Source organism: Diceros bicornis, chromosome 24 (assembly GCF_020826845.1).
Source record: "Diceros bicornis minor isolate mBicDic1 chromosome 24, mDicBic1.mat.cur, whole genome shotgun sequence".
Classification (NCBI taxonomy): Eukaryota; Metazoa; Chordata; class Mammalia; order Perissodactyla; family Rhinocerotidae; genus Diceros; species Diceros bicornis.
Window position 1 is genome coordinate 25,414,951 of NC_080763.1, and position 20,448 is coordinate 25,435,398.

Genomic DNA, 20,448 nt, shown 5'->3' on the forward strand with positions numbered 1-20,448 from the left:
CCTGTATTACTCACCTGCTTGACAGCCATCACCATCCAGTTTACCCAGTCTCCCAAGTTTCGAGTCATCTTTAGCTCCACCTTATTTTCTGGTTTCCACCTAGAACTAGTAATGAATTTTTATGCCTTACTTCAAGACCTTGTGGGACAGCAGCGAATTTTAGGGAGGCTGGAAACGTTCTACATCTTGAGAGAGGTACTGGAGACAAAGTATATACAAGGTAAGAAAATCATGGAGCTATATCCACAGCATATTTCATGCACTTAACTGAATATATGTTACGCCTCAATTTTAAAAAAAACCTCAATGCTTCTTCCTTCAGCGGACTACTGCAACATCCTCCTTCCCATCTGGTCTCCCTGCCACCAAGACCCTCCCCACACTCCAATTATTCTTCCAGTCACACCAAAACTTCTTGCCAGTCTTTTCAAAAAGAATCCTCCCCTGGAAGGAGTGAAAATCTTCTAATTATGGTAAGTCAGTAAATAATGTCACCACTGAAAAGTCAAGAAGCAGTAATATAAGCATATTAGGTAGAAATATGGAGGTGAACACCAAAAGAATATGCTAAAATAGCAAAGAGTTGCCTTTGAAGATGGAAAGGGGGTAGAAGAAAGCAGAAAACTGCTGTATATTTTATGACAAGACTTGTGGAACTATCTGATGCTTAAAACCATGTGCTACAGATAAGAAGTTGTCAGAAATTCTTAGATCCTACAGGACTAGACCACAGAGCTATTTAGCTGTGAACGTGTGCTATTTTCAAAACAAGGAAAGAATGACTCCAAAGGCAATTCAGAGATCATCAGGGTTCCCTCAGTTTCAAAAGGGGGGTCATGGCCTTGGATTCAACAGCTCAGAGCCTCAGAGCGGAAGCCCGGAGCATGGGGTAGGGGACATGGCCTCCACCCCAATGGGTCCAGAAGGCAGAGCATCAAAACAAAAAGGATTATTCTTGAGCCTTAAAATCTCAAGGAATTTGCCTTGATAAATTTTGGGCTTAGTTGGGACCTGTCATCCCTTTCTTCCTCCTGATTGTTCCCTTTTGGAATGGGAATGTCTATCCTCTGCCTGTCCCACCATAGTATTTTGGAAGCACATAAACTTACATGTGCAGGCTCACAGCTGGAGAGGAATTCTGTGTCAGTACGAATCATGTCTCAAGTTTCACTTATATCAGATTTAGATGATATTTAGATGAGACTTTGGACTTCAGAGTTGATGCTGGAATGAGGTAAGACTTTTGGGGCTGCTAGGATGGAATGAATGTATTTTGCATGTGAGGAGGACATGAATTTTGGGGGACCATAGGCAGAATGTTATAGGCTGAATATTTGTGTTCCCCCTCCCCAACAAAATTCTTATGTTGAAGCCCTAATCCCCCCAGAGTGATGGTACTTGGAGGTAGGGCGTCTGGGAGGTGATCAGGTTTAGATTTAGGTCATGAGGGTGGGACCCTCATGATGTGATTAGTACCCTTATTAAGAAGAGAAGGCAGAGATCTTCACTGAGGAAAGGCCATGTAAGTACACTATGAGAAGCGGCTGTCTACAAGACAGGGAGAGGGCCCTCTTCAAGAATCTAATCTGCCAGCACCTTGATCTTAGACTTCCTGGCCTCCAGAACCGTCAGAAATAAATGTCTGTTGTTTAAGCCACCCAGTCAATGGTATTTTGTTATAGCAGCCTGAACCAAGACAGAAGAAAAGGGACATACTGCATACAACGTACTCACAATTGGCTCAGGAAAAAATAAAGGGGTGTGTGTGTGTAGAGAGAGAATGATGGAGAATTTTCTTCATGAACCATTTGCAGTTATAACATTCCTTTACCCTTTAATACTTCAGTGTGTATTTCTTAAAAACAAAGACATTCTCTTATATAACCACAGAACAATTATCAAAATCAGGAAATTGATAGAATACTAATACCTAGTCTACAGACTTGATTTAGATTTTGCCAATTGTCCTAATGATGTCCTTTACAGCAAAAGAAAAGTCCTGGATCACGTGTTGCATCCTGTCTCTTTAGCTTCAGAAAAGAAAAAACGTAAGTTTTGATTACACTGTAAACTGACTTAGAAGGAACCATCCCGACCAGAGGTTTCAAGAATCCCATGAAATGACACGAAGTAACTATGTAATAATGAGAAAGCAATTATCGGGAAACAGAAGTATAAATTTCTGATATCAATACAAAACCACATATGCATGTCTTCTTTAGGCAAATAAACACATTCTCACTGAATGTTACAGTAGAATGATAGAACCTGCCCTATCACCAAAGAACCTGCCCACCTGGTGGACAGCTTAGAAGATTATTTTAAAAAATGAATGTCCAGGGCCGGCCCCGTGGCTTGGCGGTTGAGTGTGCGCGCTCCGCTGCTGGCGGCCCGGGTTCGGATCCCGGGCGCGCACCGACGCGCCGCTTCTCCGGCCGTGCTGGGGCCGTGTCCCACATGCAGCGGCTGGAGGGATGTGCAACTATGACATGCAACTATCTATTGGGGCTTTGGGAGGAAAGTAAATAAATAAAATCTTTAAAAAAAAAAAAAAAATGAATGTCCAATATGAACCACGCATTATTCTTCAGCAATCAATGGACTGTTATCATGCTTTTTCTGTTAAATGAATCCTATTCATTTCCAGTGGTATATTCTGTTGTTTCTTAAAATCAATTCTGCTGAAATGGTGTTTTCTTGGAATTTTACTGAAATCTACTAGTCTCTCTCTACTGCATACCACACATACTAGAGAAAATAGTTTGGAGCTTTGCACCCATCATACAAGCTACGCTACCCTCTGAATACATATTTCCAGAAGTTTCCTCTTTTTTTGCAGCAGGCAAATTTTGAAAAGTAAAGAGTCCGTATTTTTTCTTGCAATTAGGATAAATTACGTAATTTTTGTTGATAAGTATCTCATATGGAATGGACTGAAAAGTGCTTCCAAAGCTAGCTGTAAACAAATTTATATTTTGACGTTACTATTTTCCTATTGAAAACTCAAAAATGGAGACCTCCAAGTATATATGCACTAGAACATTTCAGTTCAGTGGCATCCTGTGCGCTCTGGGTAGTGATGTTCATTACCGTTGTCACTTGCCACCCACATCTCTTCTGTAGCACTTTCTTATCTCTAGATAAGCGTCATGTTATAACAGATGATGTAATAGAGATTTGAATACAAGTGCAGCTCTGCCACAAACTGCATCTTCATCTGACCTCTCTTCCATCTCTAACGTGTTCTTTGCCTGGAACACCATGTCCTCCACTCTGCCTTTCCACGCGCTCCACTCTGGTTCTGCAGTGGACACCAACTGGAGAGGCAGCCCAGTTCATGTCAATTTCCCTTCTCTGGGAATACACCCAGATACGCAGGGATGGGCCCCGGGTGGTCACATCTGTGCAATGTGATCGTATTTCCTGGCTCATGACTGACACAGGGGGAGGCACCTACGCCAAAATGAACCCAACAACCCTCTGTCATGGGGATCTAAAATTTCAATGGGGAAGGCTGGCCCCATGGCTTAGCGGTTAAGTGCGCGCGCTCCTCTGCTGGCGGCCCGGGTTCGGATCCCGGGCGCGCACCGACGCGCCGCCTCTCTGACCATGCTGAGGCCGCGTCCCACATACAGCAACTAGAAGGATGTGCAGCTATGACATACAACTATCTACTGGGGCTTTGGGGGGAAAAAGATAAATAAATAAAATCTTTAAAATTTCAATGGGGAAAGAGTCTGAAGAGCACTGGACCTCCAATGTCCTGGAGAAAAGGTCCATAAACTCCTGCTACTGAAGTCTCAAGCGCTGTGCTACTTCCTGCCTTTCTGAGACTTAGTTATTCATCAATTCTTCTCCACTCCCTCTTTATTACTATTTTTTTTGTATACCTATCATCTTTGCAATAAATCACCTTTTGTTTAGCCAGACTCAGTTCCTGTTGCTATCAACTGAAAGAAATTTAACAGATAAAGATTCTGTGTTAAAATCTCTTGGAACTTCTTTTCTACACTTACTGGGTATTTATATGTTAGCACAGTCTGCAAACTTTTACAGCTTCAGTAAATTTTTTTTTTTTTTTGTGAGGAAGATCAGCCCTGAGCTAACAACCATGCTAATCCTCCTCTTTTTGCTGAGGAAGACCGGCTCTGAGCTAACATCTATTGCCAATCCTCCTCCTTTTTTTTCCCCAAAGCCCCAGTAGATAGCTGTATGTCACAGTTGCACATCCTTCTAGTTGCTGTATGTGGGACTCGGCCTCAGCGTGGCCGGAGAAGTGGTGCGTCCGTGCATGCCTGGATCCAAACCCGGGCCGCCAGTAGCGGAGCGCGAGCACTTAACCGCTAAGCCACGGGGCCGGCCCCAGCTTCAGCAAATTTTTAAAAAGTAGCTCCCAACTTTGTCAATTTTGTGCATTTGGAACACCATTTACCATCTCACCTAGGATAAGGGATACCTGGTTTTAAATTATAAGGAGGCACTTCCCTACTAAGAGACATCCGATTCTAATTGCCTACTATAACTAACCTTTTCCCAGGTTCTCTCACTAATACACAAGAACATAGACCAAAAAGAAAAAATCAGGGGTCGGCTCCATGGCCTAGTGGTTAAGTTTGGCACACTCTGCTTCAGTGGCCTGGGTTCACAGGTTTGGATCTTGGGTGCATATCACTATATCACTTGTCAGCCATGCTGTGGTGGCCTCCCACATACAAAATAGAGGAAGATTGGCACAGATGTTAGCTCAGGGCCAATTTTCCTCACCAAAAAAAGAAAGAAAGAAAACCCACCAATATTGAGACTTCTTCTTCCAGGTTGGAATTAGTCGGTAGAGGGAAGCCATCGATTTCACAGAACAACCAGATAACACTATATAGATTGCTCAAAACAAGAAATAGTTTTAAAGACACTGAAGAGTTGTCCTCAATGCAAAGCAAAGAAGATAAGATGAAATAAAATTCCAGAGAGGGAAGAGCCTTTCCTTGGTGAGCTGAAATTGCTAGTCATTTTCTCTCCTGGTGGTATTTGCAGAGTTTGAGCATGGACTGATCATAATCGGGCTTGCCACAGGCAGAAGAACTCTACCAAGAGAAAGAAAAAAAACCAGTGGAGCTTATGATAGCTGTATAGGTTGGTATGACGGACTGAATTCTAGACAAGCCCCAGACACATGGCCAGTTTTCTGCACAGGACATTTACCAAGTGCTGGAGAAGCTGCAGGGCTGGGCTAGAAGGGTGAGTTGAAATCAACCACAATCTCACAAAGCTTAGCAGAGATAAAGTCATACTATAGGGAAAGGCCCACAACAAACACACAATGGATCCCATCCTTGAGACACTGTGCTCACTAGAATGGACTGAATCTACCTAAAGCTTCAGCCCAGCCCTACCCAGCTCAATCCGTGGTTAGATAGAGGTGTTCAGCCCCCTCACTATACCTACCTAAGAGAACAAAAGGCGAAAATAACATTGACTTTAGTGTCTGCATGTCTTTTATACATAATGTCCAGCAATTAATCAAAAACTTCTGCTTTCCGGAACCCACATACACAGCTGGTGGGAATGCAAACTGGTGCAGCCTCTATGGAAAACGGTATGGAGATTCCTCAAAGAATTAAAAATAGAAATACCCTAGGATCCAGCTATCCCACTACTGGGAATCTATCCAACGAACCTGAAATCAACAATCCAAAGAGGCTTATGCACCCCTATGTTCATTGCAGCATTATTCACTACAGCCAAGAAGTGGGAGCAACCTAAGCATCCCTGGACTGATGACTGAATCAAGAAGACGTGATATATATATACAATGGAATACTACTCAGCCATAAAAAAAGACAAAATCATCCCACTTGCAACAACATGGATGGGCCTGGAGGGTATTATGTTAAGTGAAATAAGCCAGAAAGAGAAAGACAAACACTGTATGATCTCACTCATATGTGGAATATAAACCAACACATGGACAGAGAAAACTGTATGGTTACCAGGGCCAGTGCGGATAGAGGGTGGGCACAAGGGGTGAAGGGAGACGTATATGGTGATGGACAAACAAAAATCTACAACCCAAAATTTCAAAATGTTATAAACTATTAAAACATCAATAAAACATAAAAATAAAAAAAAAAACTTCTGCTTTCCCAGGAGGCAGAAAGGGAATATGAATATGACGGAAAGAGAGAGAAGGCACAGTACACAGTAGTCCACACATTCACCTCTCATTATTTCAGCATTGCTAGCCTTGGGAAATCTCTCACAACTTGATCTTCCCTCCCCCTTTAATTTCACATGCCCAGAAGCAGAGATTCCTCCTGCTTAATTTTTAACATTTCCAAAACTACAAAAATAATTTTCAGACATCAAAGCCTCTCCTAGGAACCCAGAACCCTATTCTACCAAGGAGCTCAAGATCATCATCATCATGGGGCCGGCCCCGGGGCACAGCAGTTAAGTGCGCACGCTCCGCTGCTGGCAGCACGGGTTAGGATCCTGGAAGTGCACCAATGCACCGCTTGTCAGGCCATGCTGTGGCGGCGTCCCATAAAAAGTGGAAGAAGATGGGCAAAGATGTTAGCCCAAGGCTGGTCTTCCTCAGCAAAAAAAGAGGAGGATTGGCATGGATGTTAGCTCAGGGCTGATCTTCCTCACAAAAAAAAAAAAAAAAAAGATCATTTCATTCTTTTCACTCATTCAACAAATATTTTATTTCTATTTATATGTGAAGAACTGTACCCTGTATTTGATTATAAAAATAAGAGATAATCCTTCTCTTCAAGAATTTTGTAGTCTTCTTTTTTTTTAGAGAAAAAAGATGCAGGGGCTGGCCTGGTGGTGTAGCAGTTAAGTTCGGCGGCCCGGGGCTCGCTGGTTCGGATCCTGGACACAGACCTAAGCACCGCTCATCAAGCCATGCTGAGGCGGCGTCCCACACAGAGCAACTAGACGGATGTACAACTACGATATACAACTATCTACTGGGACTTTGAGAAGAAAAAAGGAAAAAAATGAGGAAGATTGGCAACAGATGTTAGCTCAGGGCAAATCTTCCTCAAAAAAAAAAAAAAAAAGATGTAAAGACCAACATGATTTTTGTTGTTTTATTGAGGTATAATTGACATATAACATTATATTAGTTTCAGGTGTACAACATAATGATTTGATATTTGTATATATTTCAAAATGATCACAACAGTCCAGTTAACATCTGTCACCGAGCTACAAAATTTTTTTTCTTGTGATAAGAACTTTCAAGATCCATTCTCCTAGCTACTTTCCAATATGCAAACATGATTTTTGAGATAAAAGAGAATAGGAAACTATTTTAAAGAATACTGTCTAAGGGGATTTATATTTAAATATGCAGGATGAAAAATGCCCACAAAGTGAGAAGCCTTTCTATTACAAGTGCTTTTCAAGCTGTCTCACTTTTTCTCTTCACATGACTAAATGACAAAACCAAGGAAAAGGAGATTAAGCAATCTGTCCAGTCACAAGACAGTTAAATTTCAAAATTGGGACTAGAATCCAAGTCTTTACATTTTCCATTTACTGTCATTTCTTAGTCATATTCCTGAGATTTTTCTACAAATCAAACTTTCCTTTAATTATTTCAGAGATACTACAACTTAATCTGATTGTTTTAAAACCATCAGTGGCTTAACGGTAGAATTTTACTTTAAACTCACCGTTCATGCTTATTTTTCCTATTCATATCAGCTATACTTGTAGGGAGATAAATGGTGATATGAGTTTCCCCTGCTAAGAAAATGTCTGTTTTTAGGAAACCAGAACTAACACCAACAAATTTAGCTGTCCTGGAAATAACCTGCTTCCTTTACCTATCTACAAGCCAAGATTGTACAGGAGGCAATAAAGATATTAATTACCCTTTAGCACGTACAGCAGAGGTGTCCAACAGGTGGTTTGATTACAGTGTAATCAGTGATCACAGGCCAGGTTTCTCAGCCCAGCTTCTTGGCATTTCAAATCAAGGTGAGAGAGGGGGGCATGGCAGGAAGTCAATGCTGACAGGTTTCCCTTCCCTTGAAGCACCCGCTGGCATCTCACAGCTTAAACCCCTCGTAAGACAGTGGGAAGTGATGCTGCAGGAGTCACTACTGGCCATGCTGCCCCTTAGGAAGAGCTGACGGAAAGGCAATAAAATATACTGGAATGTGTCTGTGACATTTCCAGACCATCAGGACCATCATCGGCCTCTTCCTACTTCTCCTCAAAAGCTGTCACCTCTACTAATAAGAACATTCAGGGGCCGGCCCAGCGGCATAGGGGTTAAGTTCGCAGGCTCTGCTTTGGCAGCCCGGGGTTCACAGGTTTGGATGCCAGGTGCAGACCTACACACCGCTCATCAAGCCATGCTGTGGCGGCATCCCACATACAAAATAGAGGAAGAAGGGCACAGATGTTAGCTCAGGGCTAATCTTCCTCACCGAAAAAAGAAAAAGAACATTTAGTAAGCCCCTCTTGTTTTTAACCTCCTGAAAACCTGAAACACTAAAAATTACCCTATGAGTTTCTTTACTACTTTTTTGTGTGTGTGTGAGGAAGATCAGCCCTGAGCTAACATCCATGCCAATCCTCCCCTTTTTTTTTTTTGCTGAGGAAGATGGGCCCTGAGCTAACATCTGTGCCCATCTTCCTCCACTTTATATGGGACGCCACCATAGCATGGCCTGACAAGCGGTGCATCGGTGAGCGCCCGGGATCTGAACCCGGGCCACCAGCAGTGGAGCGTGTGCACTTAACCGCTATGCCACAGGGCCGGCCCCATATGAGTTTCTTTAACAGCACATGTACCACAACCCATTTCTCATGTATAACATTATTTTGGGAAACTGGTTTTTGTCAACCAGCAAGTACATATGAATTATCATACTATAATTAATACCAAAAAAAGATAAAAAATATACTCAACACTTAGATTTATCAAAACTTAACAATTAGCTTACATGCTTTAGATCTTTTTTTCCATTAAACAAAACATTAAAGTTATCATTCATTCTTTCATTCTTTCTTTTACTCCATTAATACTTATTGAGCCTCTACTATGAGCTGGGCGTCATCTGATTACTAGACACTCCAGTGAGAGAGGCAGACAATAAATAAACAAATAGATATACAAAAATGTCAGGCAATTATAGTGCTATAATCAGAAAAAAAAAAAACACGGAAAGAGGAGAGCACTGTAGACAGGGACAAGCTCTCTGAAGGAGATAAGGGGTGAGCAGAGATCTACATGGAGTGCAGAAGAGAACTCAAGAAAAAGCTTTCCAAGCTGAGGTAACTTTAAGGGTAAGAGCTGAGGCAGGCATGCTTGCTGTGTTCAGGGAAGAGCAGAAAGTCCTGCTTGGCTGGAGTGCAGTGACCTGGGGGGATATGAAGTCAGAGAGGTATGGGAGAGCCAGATGATTAGCCCGACAAAAACTCTGTATTTTGTTAACAATGATAGGAAGCTATGAAGAGTGTGTGGTGATGTGACTTATGTTTAAGAAATTTGCCCTCAAGAAATGCTACTTCCCTTCTTCCCCAGAGGTACAGAAGCTACCCTCAATTTGGTGTTTAGCATTCCCATGTAAAGGTATTTTAAAAATACCTTTACTATATAAATAAATAGCCATAAACAATACAGTATTGTCCTGCATGTTTTCAATTCTCATATACATATCATACTGTATGTATTTTTCTGTAACTTTTGTTTACCAACGTTTCTGAGATTTACGCATATTGATAATACAGATTCCTCTTTCCACTGCTATATAGTAATACATTGTATGAATACGCCATACTGTTTTTGTTGTTGTTGTTGTTTTGCCATTCTCCTAATGGACAACTAAGTTATTTCCAATTTTTTGTTATTACATTTTTATAGTAAACATTCTTAAACATGTCTCCTTACACCTATGAGCAGAATTTCTAAGGGAAAGCAGTGTGTTATGGTCTGAACTGATGCCCCCAAAATTCACGTGTTGAAGTCCTAATCCCTAGTACTTCATAATGTGACTATATTTGGAGATAGGGTCTTTAAAGAGATAATTAAAATAAAATGAGGTTATTAGGGTGGGCCCTAATCCGATATGACTGTTTTTTTTTTTTTTTTAGAAGTTTTATTTTATTTTATTTTTTCCCCCAAAGCCCCAGTAGATAGTTGCATGTCATAGCTGCACATCCTTCCAGTTGCTGTACGTGGGACGTGGCCTCAGCATGGCCGGAGAAGCGGTGCGTCGGTGCACGCTGGGATCCAAACCCGGGCCGCCAGCAGCGGAGCACTCGCACTTAACCGCTAAGCCACAGGGCCGGCCCTGACTGTGTCTTAAAAGAAGAAAAAATTCAGGGGCCGACCCCATCGCCTAGTGGTTAAGTTCGGCACGCTCCACTTCAGCAGCCCAGGTTCGGTTCCCAGGCATGGACCTACACCACTCGTCAGTGGCCATGCTGAGGCAGCAATCCACATACAAAATAGAGGAAGGTTGGCATAGATGTAAGCTCAGGGCAAATCTTCGTCAAGCAAAAAGGAGGAAGATTGGCAACAGGTGTTAGCTCAGGTGAATCTTCCTCAGCAAAAAAAAAAAAGAAAAAGTAGAAGAAGAAGAAATTTGACACAAAAGAAAGACCATGTGAAGATACAGGGAGAAGAGGGTCATCTGCAAGTCAAGCAGAGAGGCCTCAGAAGAAATCAACTCTGCCCAAACCCTGATCTCAAGACTGTCTCCAGAACTATGAGAAAATAACTGTTTTAAGCCATTCAGTCTGTGGTACTTTGTTACAGCAGCCCTAGCACACTAATACAGTGTTCCAACTGGGGGTTACAACCTATCAGTGGGTCATGACATCAATTTACTGCTTTGTGATCAGTATTTTTTTAACTTTCAGTTAAAAACTTTCATTTAGTACAGAATAGAGTATCAGACTGTGTTGCATGTTTCAAACGTAAGCATTGATTTATGTAACTTGTGTTTCACTTATGTATATATAAAATATGTAAAGTACATAAAATATACACACATTATATTGCATTGCGTTGTGATATAAAAATGTTCTTTTTTTAATTTTTTTCTTTTTTGCTGAGGAAGATTCACCCTGAGCTAACACCTGTTGCCAATCTTCCTTTTTTTTTTTTGCTTGAGGAAAATTAGCCCTGAGCTAACATCTGAGGCAATCTTCCTCTACTTTGTTATGTGGGACGCCTCCACAGCATGGCTGATGAGTGGAGCAAGTCCGTGCCTGGGATCCGAACCCATGAACCCGAGCCGCCAAAATGGAATGCGCAGAACTTTAAACCACGTGGCCATGGGGCTGGCCCCTAAAAATGTTATTTCTTCATAGAGGTTTTCAAACATTTTTTGTTTCAACCCACACTATCATATATACCTAAAATATAGACTTGGTAGGACAATCATTATGAATATTTCAACTTTTCTAGAAACTGCCAAATTGTTCTCCAAAGCAACTGTATCAATTTATACTAACAGCACCCTTATACGAGTTCCCATTGCTATATAACACTGTCAACATACAATACCAACATATTTTTATAGTTTTCAAATTGGTAAAGATGAAAATAGTATCTCAGTGTTTTAACTTGCAATAACTCGAGAACTAGTGAGAATGAGCATATTCATATATTTACTTTTCAATCAAGTTTCTTTTTCTGTGACATGCCAATTCCTATCTTTTGCCCATTTTTCTACTGGAATGCATGCTTGTTTCTCACTGATTTGTAGCACTCTGCAGTCAGTCTGGATACTAACCCTTCACCAGTGATGTGTTATAAATATCTCCTCTCAGTCCATGGCTTGTTTGCTCACTTGTGGTATCTCTTTGTTTGTGTGTCATATCATGCAGAACGTTTCTGTTTTTTAAAGGATACCTTCATCCCCTGGCAAACTCCTAATCTACTTTCTGTCTCTATGGATTCCATTTCATATAAATGGAATCATACAAAATGAGGCCTTTTGTGTATCGCTTTTTACACTAATCGTAACGTTTCTTTCATCAATGTTGCAGCATGTACCAGCACTTCATTCCTTTTTATTGCTGAATAATATTCCACTTATATATACCATATTTTGTTTATCCATTCATCAGTTGATGGATTTGGATTGTTTCTACTTTTTGGCTATTATGAATAAGGCTACTGTGAACATTCATGTACTAGTTTTTCTGTCTACATATGTTTCATTTCTCTCAGGAGCAGAATTGCTGGGTCATATGATAACTATATTTGATATTTCAGGAACTGTTTTTCCAAAGTGGCTGCATCATTTTGTGATCCCACCAGCAATGTATGAGGGTTCCAATCTCTCTATATCCTTACCAACACTTGTTACTGTCTGGCTTTTTATTTTAGTTATCCTAGTGGTATGAAGTGGTATTGCATTGTGGTTTTGATTTGCACTTCTCTAATGACTAATGATGTTGAGCCATTTGTATATCTTCTTTGCAGAACTGTCTAAGCAAATCTTTTGCCCATTTTAAAACTGAGTTATCTGTCTTTTTATTGCTGAGTTGTAAGAGTACTTTATATATTCCAGATAAAAGTCCCTTATCTGCTATCCGATTTGCAAATATTTTCTCCCACTCTGTGGGTTGTCTTCACTTTCTTGATGGTGTCCTTTGACATACAAAAATTTTTAATTTTGATGAAGTCCAATTTATTTTTTTATTTGGTTGGTTATACTTTTGGAGTCATATCTATGAAACCACTGCCTAATCCAAGTACACAAATATTTATACATACATATTTCCCTTAGAATTTTATAGTTGTAAATCTTACATTTAGGTCTCTGATCCAGAGCCAGACCTGACAGCCTAGTGGTTCAAGTTTGACTTGTTCCACTTCGGCGGCCCGGGTTCGGTTCCCAGGTGCAGAACCACACCACTCGTCTGTTGGTAGCCATGCTGTGGCGGCGGCTCATGTAGAAGAACTAGAAGGACTTACAGCTAGAATATACAACCATGCACTGGGGCTTTGGGGAGGGAAAAAAATATTATTAGGTCTCTGATCCATTTTGAGTTAATTTTTTGGTATATGGTGTGAAGCAGGGATCCCAAATAGTTCTTTTACATGTGGATATCCAAGTGTCCCCACACCATTTGTTGAAAAGGTCATTCTTTCCTCCTTGAATTGTCTTGGCACTCTTGTAGAAAATCAACTGACCATAAATGGAAGGGTTTATTTCTGGACTCTCAATTATAGTCCATTGATCTATATGTATATCCTATGCCAGCACCACACCGTCTTGATTACTATTATTTTATAATAAGTTTGAAATCAGGAAGGATGAGTCCTCCAACTGTGTTCTTCTTCAAGACTTCATCTATTCTGCGTCCCTTATATTTCCATAAGAATTTTAGGATCAGCTTGTCAACGTCTCCAAAAAAGCCAGCTGGGATTTTGATAGGGGTTGCACTGAATTTGTAGATCAGTTTGGAGAGTATTTCCAACTTAACAACATTAAATCTTTCAATCCCTGAACAATGGATATCTTTGCATTTACTTAGATCTTCTTTAATTTCTTTCCACAGTGTTTTGTAGTTTTTAGTGTACAAGTCTTGGACTTTTTCTGTTAAATTTTTTCCTAAACATTTTATTATTTTTGATGCTGTTGTGTGCAGAAGTTTTAAACAATCAAATTTATCAACCTTTACTTTATAATTTGTGCTTTGGTGGTTTTAGGAAAATCACTCTAAGGTCATAAATATTTTCTCCCATATGCAAGAGTTTTAAATTTTTTGATTTTCCCGGGCTGGCCCCGTGGCTTAGTGGTTAAGTGCCCGCACTCCGCTACTGGCAACCCGGGATCGGATCCTGGGCACGCACCGACACACCACTTGTCCGGCCATGCTGAGGCCGCGTCCCACATACAGCAAGTAGCAGTATGTGCAACTATGACAAACAACTATCTACTGGGGCTTTGGGGAGAAAAAAGGAAAAAAAAAAAATTATTTTATAGAATGCTATTCTAACTAGAATCTAAAATATAAGTATACTTTCTGAGTGAGCAATCTCATTTCTAGGAATTTATCCTTACAAAAACATCAAAAGTGTGAGGAGACGTACAAAGTGCTTACATAATGGAAATACCAGACAAAGCCTAAACATTATGCATGGAAATTAGCTAAGTAAGTTACACTATATATCCATATTATGGAATTTATGCACCCTTTAAAAGAATGCTTGTCTGGGCCGGCCCTGTGGCTTAGCGGGTAAGTGCGCGCGCTCCGCTGCTGGTGGCCCGGGTTCGGATCCCGGGCGCGCACCGACGCAGCGCTGCTCCGGCCGTGCTGAGGCCGAGTCCCACATACAGCAACTAGAAGGATGTGCAGCTATGACATACAGCTACGACATACAACTATCTACTGGGGCTTTGGGGGGAGAAAAAAAAAAAAAAGAATGCTTGTCTATAGTGACTGATGATAGAATGTATGAATGATAGTAAGTGAAAAAAATGTAAAATATATGTAATATGATTTCTTTCACGCAAAATCGTACCCCCATCTCATTCATATATATTCATATATATATATCATTCATATATATATATATATATATATATATATGGAGGCCAGCTCGGTGGAGTTGCGGTTAAATGTGCTCGCTCTGCTTTGGCAGCCCGGGGCTCACAGGTTCAGATCCCGGGTACGCACCGACGCATCGCGTACAAAGCCATGCTGTGGCAGTGTCCCATATAAAGTAGAGGAAGATGGGCAGGGATGTTAGCCCAGGGCCAGTCTTCCTCAGCAAAAAGAGGAAGATTGGCAACAGATGTTAGCCCAGGGCCAATATTCCTCACAAAAAGAGGAGGATTGGCATTGGATGTTAGCTAAGGGCTAATGTTCCTCACAAAAAACAAAACAAAACAAAACACATATACATACACACACATATATATATCTGGTAGGATATACTTCAAAATGTTACAGTGGTTATTTCTGCATTATAGAATTTCAGGAAATATTTATTTTCTTTATACTTTAATGTGTTGGTTTATAGTATTATTCCAACTCTTGTATTTTCAGATAAAATAGTATGTAAAGTATGTTTAGGGGCCGGCCCCACGGCTTAGCGGTTAAGTGCGCGTGCTCCGCTACTGGTGGCCCAGGTTGGGATCCGGGCGCACACTGACTCACCGCTTGTCCGGCCATGCTGAGGCAGCGTCCCACATACAGCAACCAGCAAGATGTGCAATTATGACATACAACTATCTACTGGGGCTTTGGGGAGAAAAAGGGGAAAAAAAAAGGGGGAGGATTGGCAATAGACGTTAGCTCAGGGCCTGTCTTCCTCCGCAAAAAGAGGAGGATTAGCATGGATGTTAGTTCAGGGCTGATCTTCCTCAAAAAAAAAAAAAAAAGGATGTTTGCTTTATAAGAGAAACACTACATGTGTCCATTTTAAATTCTATTGAAAATACACAAATATTCAAGAAACACTTGTTTTTATTTATTTATTTATTTGCTGGGAAAGAGTCACCCTGAGCTAACACCTGTTGCCAACCTTCCTATCTTTTTTTTTTTCTCTCCCCAAAGCCCCAGTACACAGTTGGATATTCTAGTCGTACGTCCTTCTAGGTCTCCTATGTGAGCCGCCACCACAGCATAGCCACTGCCAGATGAGGGGTGTGGTTCCACGCCCGGGGAACCCAGGCCGCTGAAGTGGAACGCAGCGAACTTTAACCACTAGGCCACTAGGGCTGGCTTAAGAAATATTTGTTTTTAGGGTCCACCCGCGTGGCACAGTGGTTAAGTGCACACGCTGCGCTTTGGTGGCCCGGGGTGTGCAGGTTGGATCCCACGCGTGCATCAACACACTGCTTGTGAAGCCCTGCTGTGGTGGCGTCCCATGTAAAGCAGAGGAAGATGGGCAGGGATGTTAGCCCAGGGTCAATCTTCCTCAGCAAAAAAGAGGAGGATTGGAAACGGATATTAGCTCAGGGCTAATCTTCCTCACACACACACACACAAAAGAAATACTTGTTTTTAAAAGGAAAAAAAAATGTAGAACTTTTCAGGTATGTAAACTCCAAGGAGTATACTATAGCTGCTGTTCTACTTAAGCGCAAACCCTTCCCACTGAAATTTTAAAGCTCCATGACAGAGGGTTGCTGGGTTCATTTTGGCGTAGGTGCCTCCCCCTGTGTCAGTCATGAGCCAGGAAATACGATCACATTGCACAGATGTGACCACCCGGGGCCCATCCCTGCGTATCTGGGTGTATTCCCAGAGAAGGGAAATTGACATGAACTGGGCTGCCTCTCCAGTTGGTGTCCACTGCAGAACCAGAGTGGAGCGCGTGGAAAGGCAGAGTGGAGGACATGGTGTTCCAGGCAAAGAACACGTTAGAGATGGAAGAGAGGTCAGATGAAGATGCAGTTTGTGGCAGAGCTGCACTTGTATTCAAATCTCTATTACATCATCTGTTATAACATGACGCTTATCTAGAGATAAGAAAGTGCTACAGAAGAGATGTGGGTGGCAAGTGACAACGGTAATGAACATCACTACCCAGAGCGCACAGGATGCCACTGAACTGAAATGTTCTAGTGCATATATACTTGGAGGTCTCCATTTTTGAGTTTTCAATAGGAAAATAGTAACGTCAAAATATAAATTTGTTTACAGCTAGCTTTGGAAGCACTTTTCAGTCCATTCCATATGAGATACTTATCAACAAAAATTTTATCCTAATTGCAAGAAAAAATATGGACTCTCTACGTTTCAAAATTTGCCCACCAGATTAAAAAAAGGAAACTTCTGGAAATATATGTTCAGAGTGCAGCATAGCTTGTGTGACCAATACAGCACAGCTCCAAATATTTTCTCTAATATGTGTGGTATGCAGTAGGGAGAGGCTGGTACATTTCAGTAAAATTCCAAGAAATTACTAGCCTCCATAATCAACTCTCAAGAGATGAAATCTATTGTCATCCTTAATTTACACTCTTCAAAAGTTCTTCAAGTCTAATTTACACTCTTGAAAAGTTTCCAGTAAGTTCTGAATTGCCAAATCCAGAGGTATAATAGAGAAAGACAAACTTGAATACAACCCAGGCTAACCCAACTTACTAACTGAGCCAGTTGTTTAAATGGTCTGGAATTCAGTCTCCTTAATTGAAAAAAGAGGATATTATTTACCTAGCAAAGGCCCTTGTGAAAATTAGATATGTAAAGAAGCTGGGAGAGGGTTTGGCCACTGTAAATGTTATTTATTACTATTATATTACCCTCGGTTTCTCACCACCAAGATGTTGCTTATCCCTCCTTAATGAAACAGCCTTCATTTCCTTGGGCTTTATCACACCACCTAAGGCTCCTGTTCTTTCACAATTAACCTTCTTCAGCAGTGTGTGTGTGTGTGTGTGTGTGTGTGTGTGTGTGTGTGTGTGTGTGTGTAGGTGTCTTCTCCCAGGAACATGATGATTTCCCAATATTACATCCTTGGTGCCTCCTCTTCTTGCTTCATGCCCTCTTCTTCTATCTACTTGACCAACTCGCACGGCTTCAATTACCACCCTTTCGTTCCCTCAACTACGATTTTCTGAGTTCCTATTACATACCAGGCACAGGCCAATAGTAAAATCTCAGACGTTTGCTGAAGGGGTTACTAATTAAAGGCTCATTTGGAATAATTCAAAACCATCACATTTGACAAGTCAGTTATTTATCCGTACAACAGTTTCTAAATCTTTCTAGATTACAAAAATTGTTACATACTCTCCTCAACCTCAATGTGTTATCTGAAGTAAGGCTGGATCACAACCACAGTCTCATTACACCTGCATATTTCACCGTGCTTAGGAATTATCAGAAAGTAGCAGACTGATTTACAACAGACCACATGAAAAAATGAAGCCCCAACCCAGAGGTTATCCTAACCCTTTAGGGTCCTACAGTACACGTTTTATTTCCACAATCAGAAGCAAAAATTATTTTAAAAGAAAAGGAAAAATAGCCACTTGAACCTTCAAAATGGGTCTTGAAGGTAGTGTTAAAGACAACAAACTAAGATAAATGTTCTGAGAATAAATGGGTCAAGAGCAAAGGGCTTACTTGCTTAATCGGTCACAAATCATAAATTATATCATAGAAGGCTTCTTAGAAGCTATTCAGAAGGCAACTGACTTTTGAGGCCGCAAACCATGTATTTAAGCAAGGAAGTCACGCCCACTCAGAATGCAAACACAGCCTCTACCCATCCCTCTCAATTGCCTATTCTGCCAATAAACACTGCTTCTTTCTTTCAAAAATTGAATCTCTACCAATTAACTATCTTGCTCAGAGCACCACAAAGTTCCTAGGGTACCTCGGCCAACCTTAAAAAGTGGGCAAGTCTTCCCTCCCTGAATATCCAAGTTCTGAAATACTATCTCAAGAATACAGTGGTTTATATATACTGGTCTCAATTTCCCAGAATTTTTATTAAAGAGAATTCATGAGTACTTCAAATGACTCTGGAATCTTTCAGATCCAGCTAGTAAGAACTGAAATGTTCCTCCCCTTAGAACAACAAGCCTTTGAAACAAAAATCTAGTGCAACAAGTTGTAAATAGTTACAACACTATTTTTACAAAGCCTTGAGGTCTTTGGGTGTCTCATCAGGCCCTGAGAAACCTGAAGAGGTATACTGGTCATTCTCGCTTCTCCTCCTGTCCTTGTCTCATAACTTCTCCTTTTCACAGTTACTGTTTTCTTCAGTGTAAACAAAAGCTAGTAGCTATTTAGGAAACCGCCCTCATTAGTTATTCATTTGCCTCCTCCTAAGTAGAAGCAGCAGGATCAGCACTTTGTTCTTTCTCCTTCTGCTTGTATTATTATTTAAATAAGAACATAACCTGTGCCCCAATTCCTCCTTAAGATAGAATCTTATTTATTCTGGCAGCTAGAAGGCTGTCATTCTTCTAATATCTCATTAAAGCTGCTCCTAAAGGAGAGAAAGTTAGGTTCAAAACTGTCTCAAAGGCAGACAATTCTTTTTCCTTCCATACTTGTTAACTAATTAAAGAAGGTCAAATATGTGTCCAAATCTCAAAAATTCTATAAAGAAATGGAAGATCTAAAAAAAAGTGCTGTTCACAAAGGGCTTTAAAAATAAGAACAGTAACGGGCCGGCCCCATGGCTTAGTGGTTAAGTACGTGCGCTCCGCTGCTGATGGCCGGGGTTCAGATCCCGGGAGAGCACCGACACACCTCTTCTCCAGCCATGCTGAGGCCGCATCCCACATGCAGCAACTAGAAGGATGTGCAGCTATGACATACAACTATCTACTGGGGCTTTGGGGGGAAAAATAAATAAATCTTTAAAAAAAAAACAATAAGAACAGTGTTATATTTCAGGTGCAACCAAAATATACCATTTATTTAACCAAATGTTAAATCCACAGTAAGAAACTCTTGGTAATTAAAATCACTGAATACTGCAACATGCTGCTGAGAAAATTTCCTGCAAATCCTCTACAGATCTTTAAAAATAGGGTAGAATCATTTATGAAGATTAGTTTTACTAAAATCCTACAAAGTGATAAAGGGATCGAATTACATAAACCCCTAAGGGTTCCTTCCAGCTCTAATTCTGCCAAAGTTTCCAATCCTGACTCTTTCAGTTTCCCTAATGCGAACTGCCACCCTTCACCTGAAACAAAGGCCGACCCTCCTCTCACTCCTCTGAATGGCAGGGAGGAAAAGTTACTGCTTTATTGCTACTCTTCCTTGTGAAAACTCTGTGTCTACTGTCATCATTAAAAAAACAGTAATGTTGGGGCCGGCCCCGTGGCTTAGCGGTTAAGTGCGCGAGCTCCACTACTGGCGGCTGGGGTTCGGATCCCGGGCACTCACCGACGTGCTGCTTCTCCGGCCATGCTGAGGCCGCGTCCCGCATACAGCAACTAGAAGGATGCGCAACTATGACATACAACTATCTCCCGGGGCTTTGGGGGGAAAAAAAAAATCTTAAAAAAAAAAAACAGTAATGTAGGGGCTGGCCCGGTGGCATAGCAGTTAGGTTCGAGCATTCCGCTTCAGCAGCCCAGGGTTCACTGGTTCAGATGCTGTGCCCGGACCTACTCACCGCTCATCAAGCCATGCTGAGGCAGCGTCCCACATAGAAGAACTACAAGGACACACAACTATGTACCAGGGCTTTGGGGAGAAAAAAGAAAAAGAGGAAGATTGGCAACAGATGTTAGCTCAGGGCCAATCTTCCTCAAAACAAATAAATAAATAAAAATTAAAAATATTTTTTAAGGGCCGGCCCCTGGCTTAGCGGTTAAGTGCGCACACTCCGCTGCTGGCGGCCCAGGTTCGGATCCCAGGCACGCACCGACGCACCACTTCTCTGGCCATACTGAGGCTGTGTCCCACATACAGCAACTAGAAGGATGTGCAGCTATGACATACAACTATCTACTGGGGCTTTGGGGGAAAAAAATAAATAAA

General features: G+C 41.3%; 1 protein-coding gene across 5 annotated transcripts in view; it reads right to left on the minus strand.

The window, feature by feature from the left end:
- The window catches only part of SPTLC2 (serine palmitoyltransferase long chain base subunit 2), a 131,893-nt gene that overhangs the window by 85,506 nt on the left and 25,939 nt on the right, over positions 1 to 20,448 (minus strand). The window contains exon 1 of one of the 5 annotated variants that reach the window (XM_058567444.1): positions 1,110 to 1,172. The exons of 3 other annotated variants lie outside the window; for them this stretch is intronic. In XM_058567444.1, the coding sequence (XP_058423427.1) occupies positions 1,110 to 1,157 (48 nt within the window). In that variant the 5' untranslated portion in view covers positions 1,158 to 1,172. Of the gene's footprint in view, positions 1 to 14; positions 87 to 1,109; positions 1,173 to 20,448 lie in introns of those variants that run through there. One more of the 5 variants, XM_058567443.1, reaches the window with a different exon arrangement.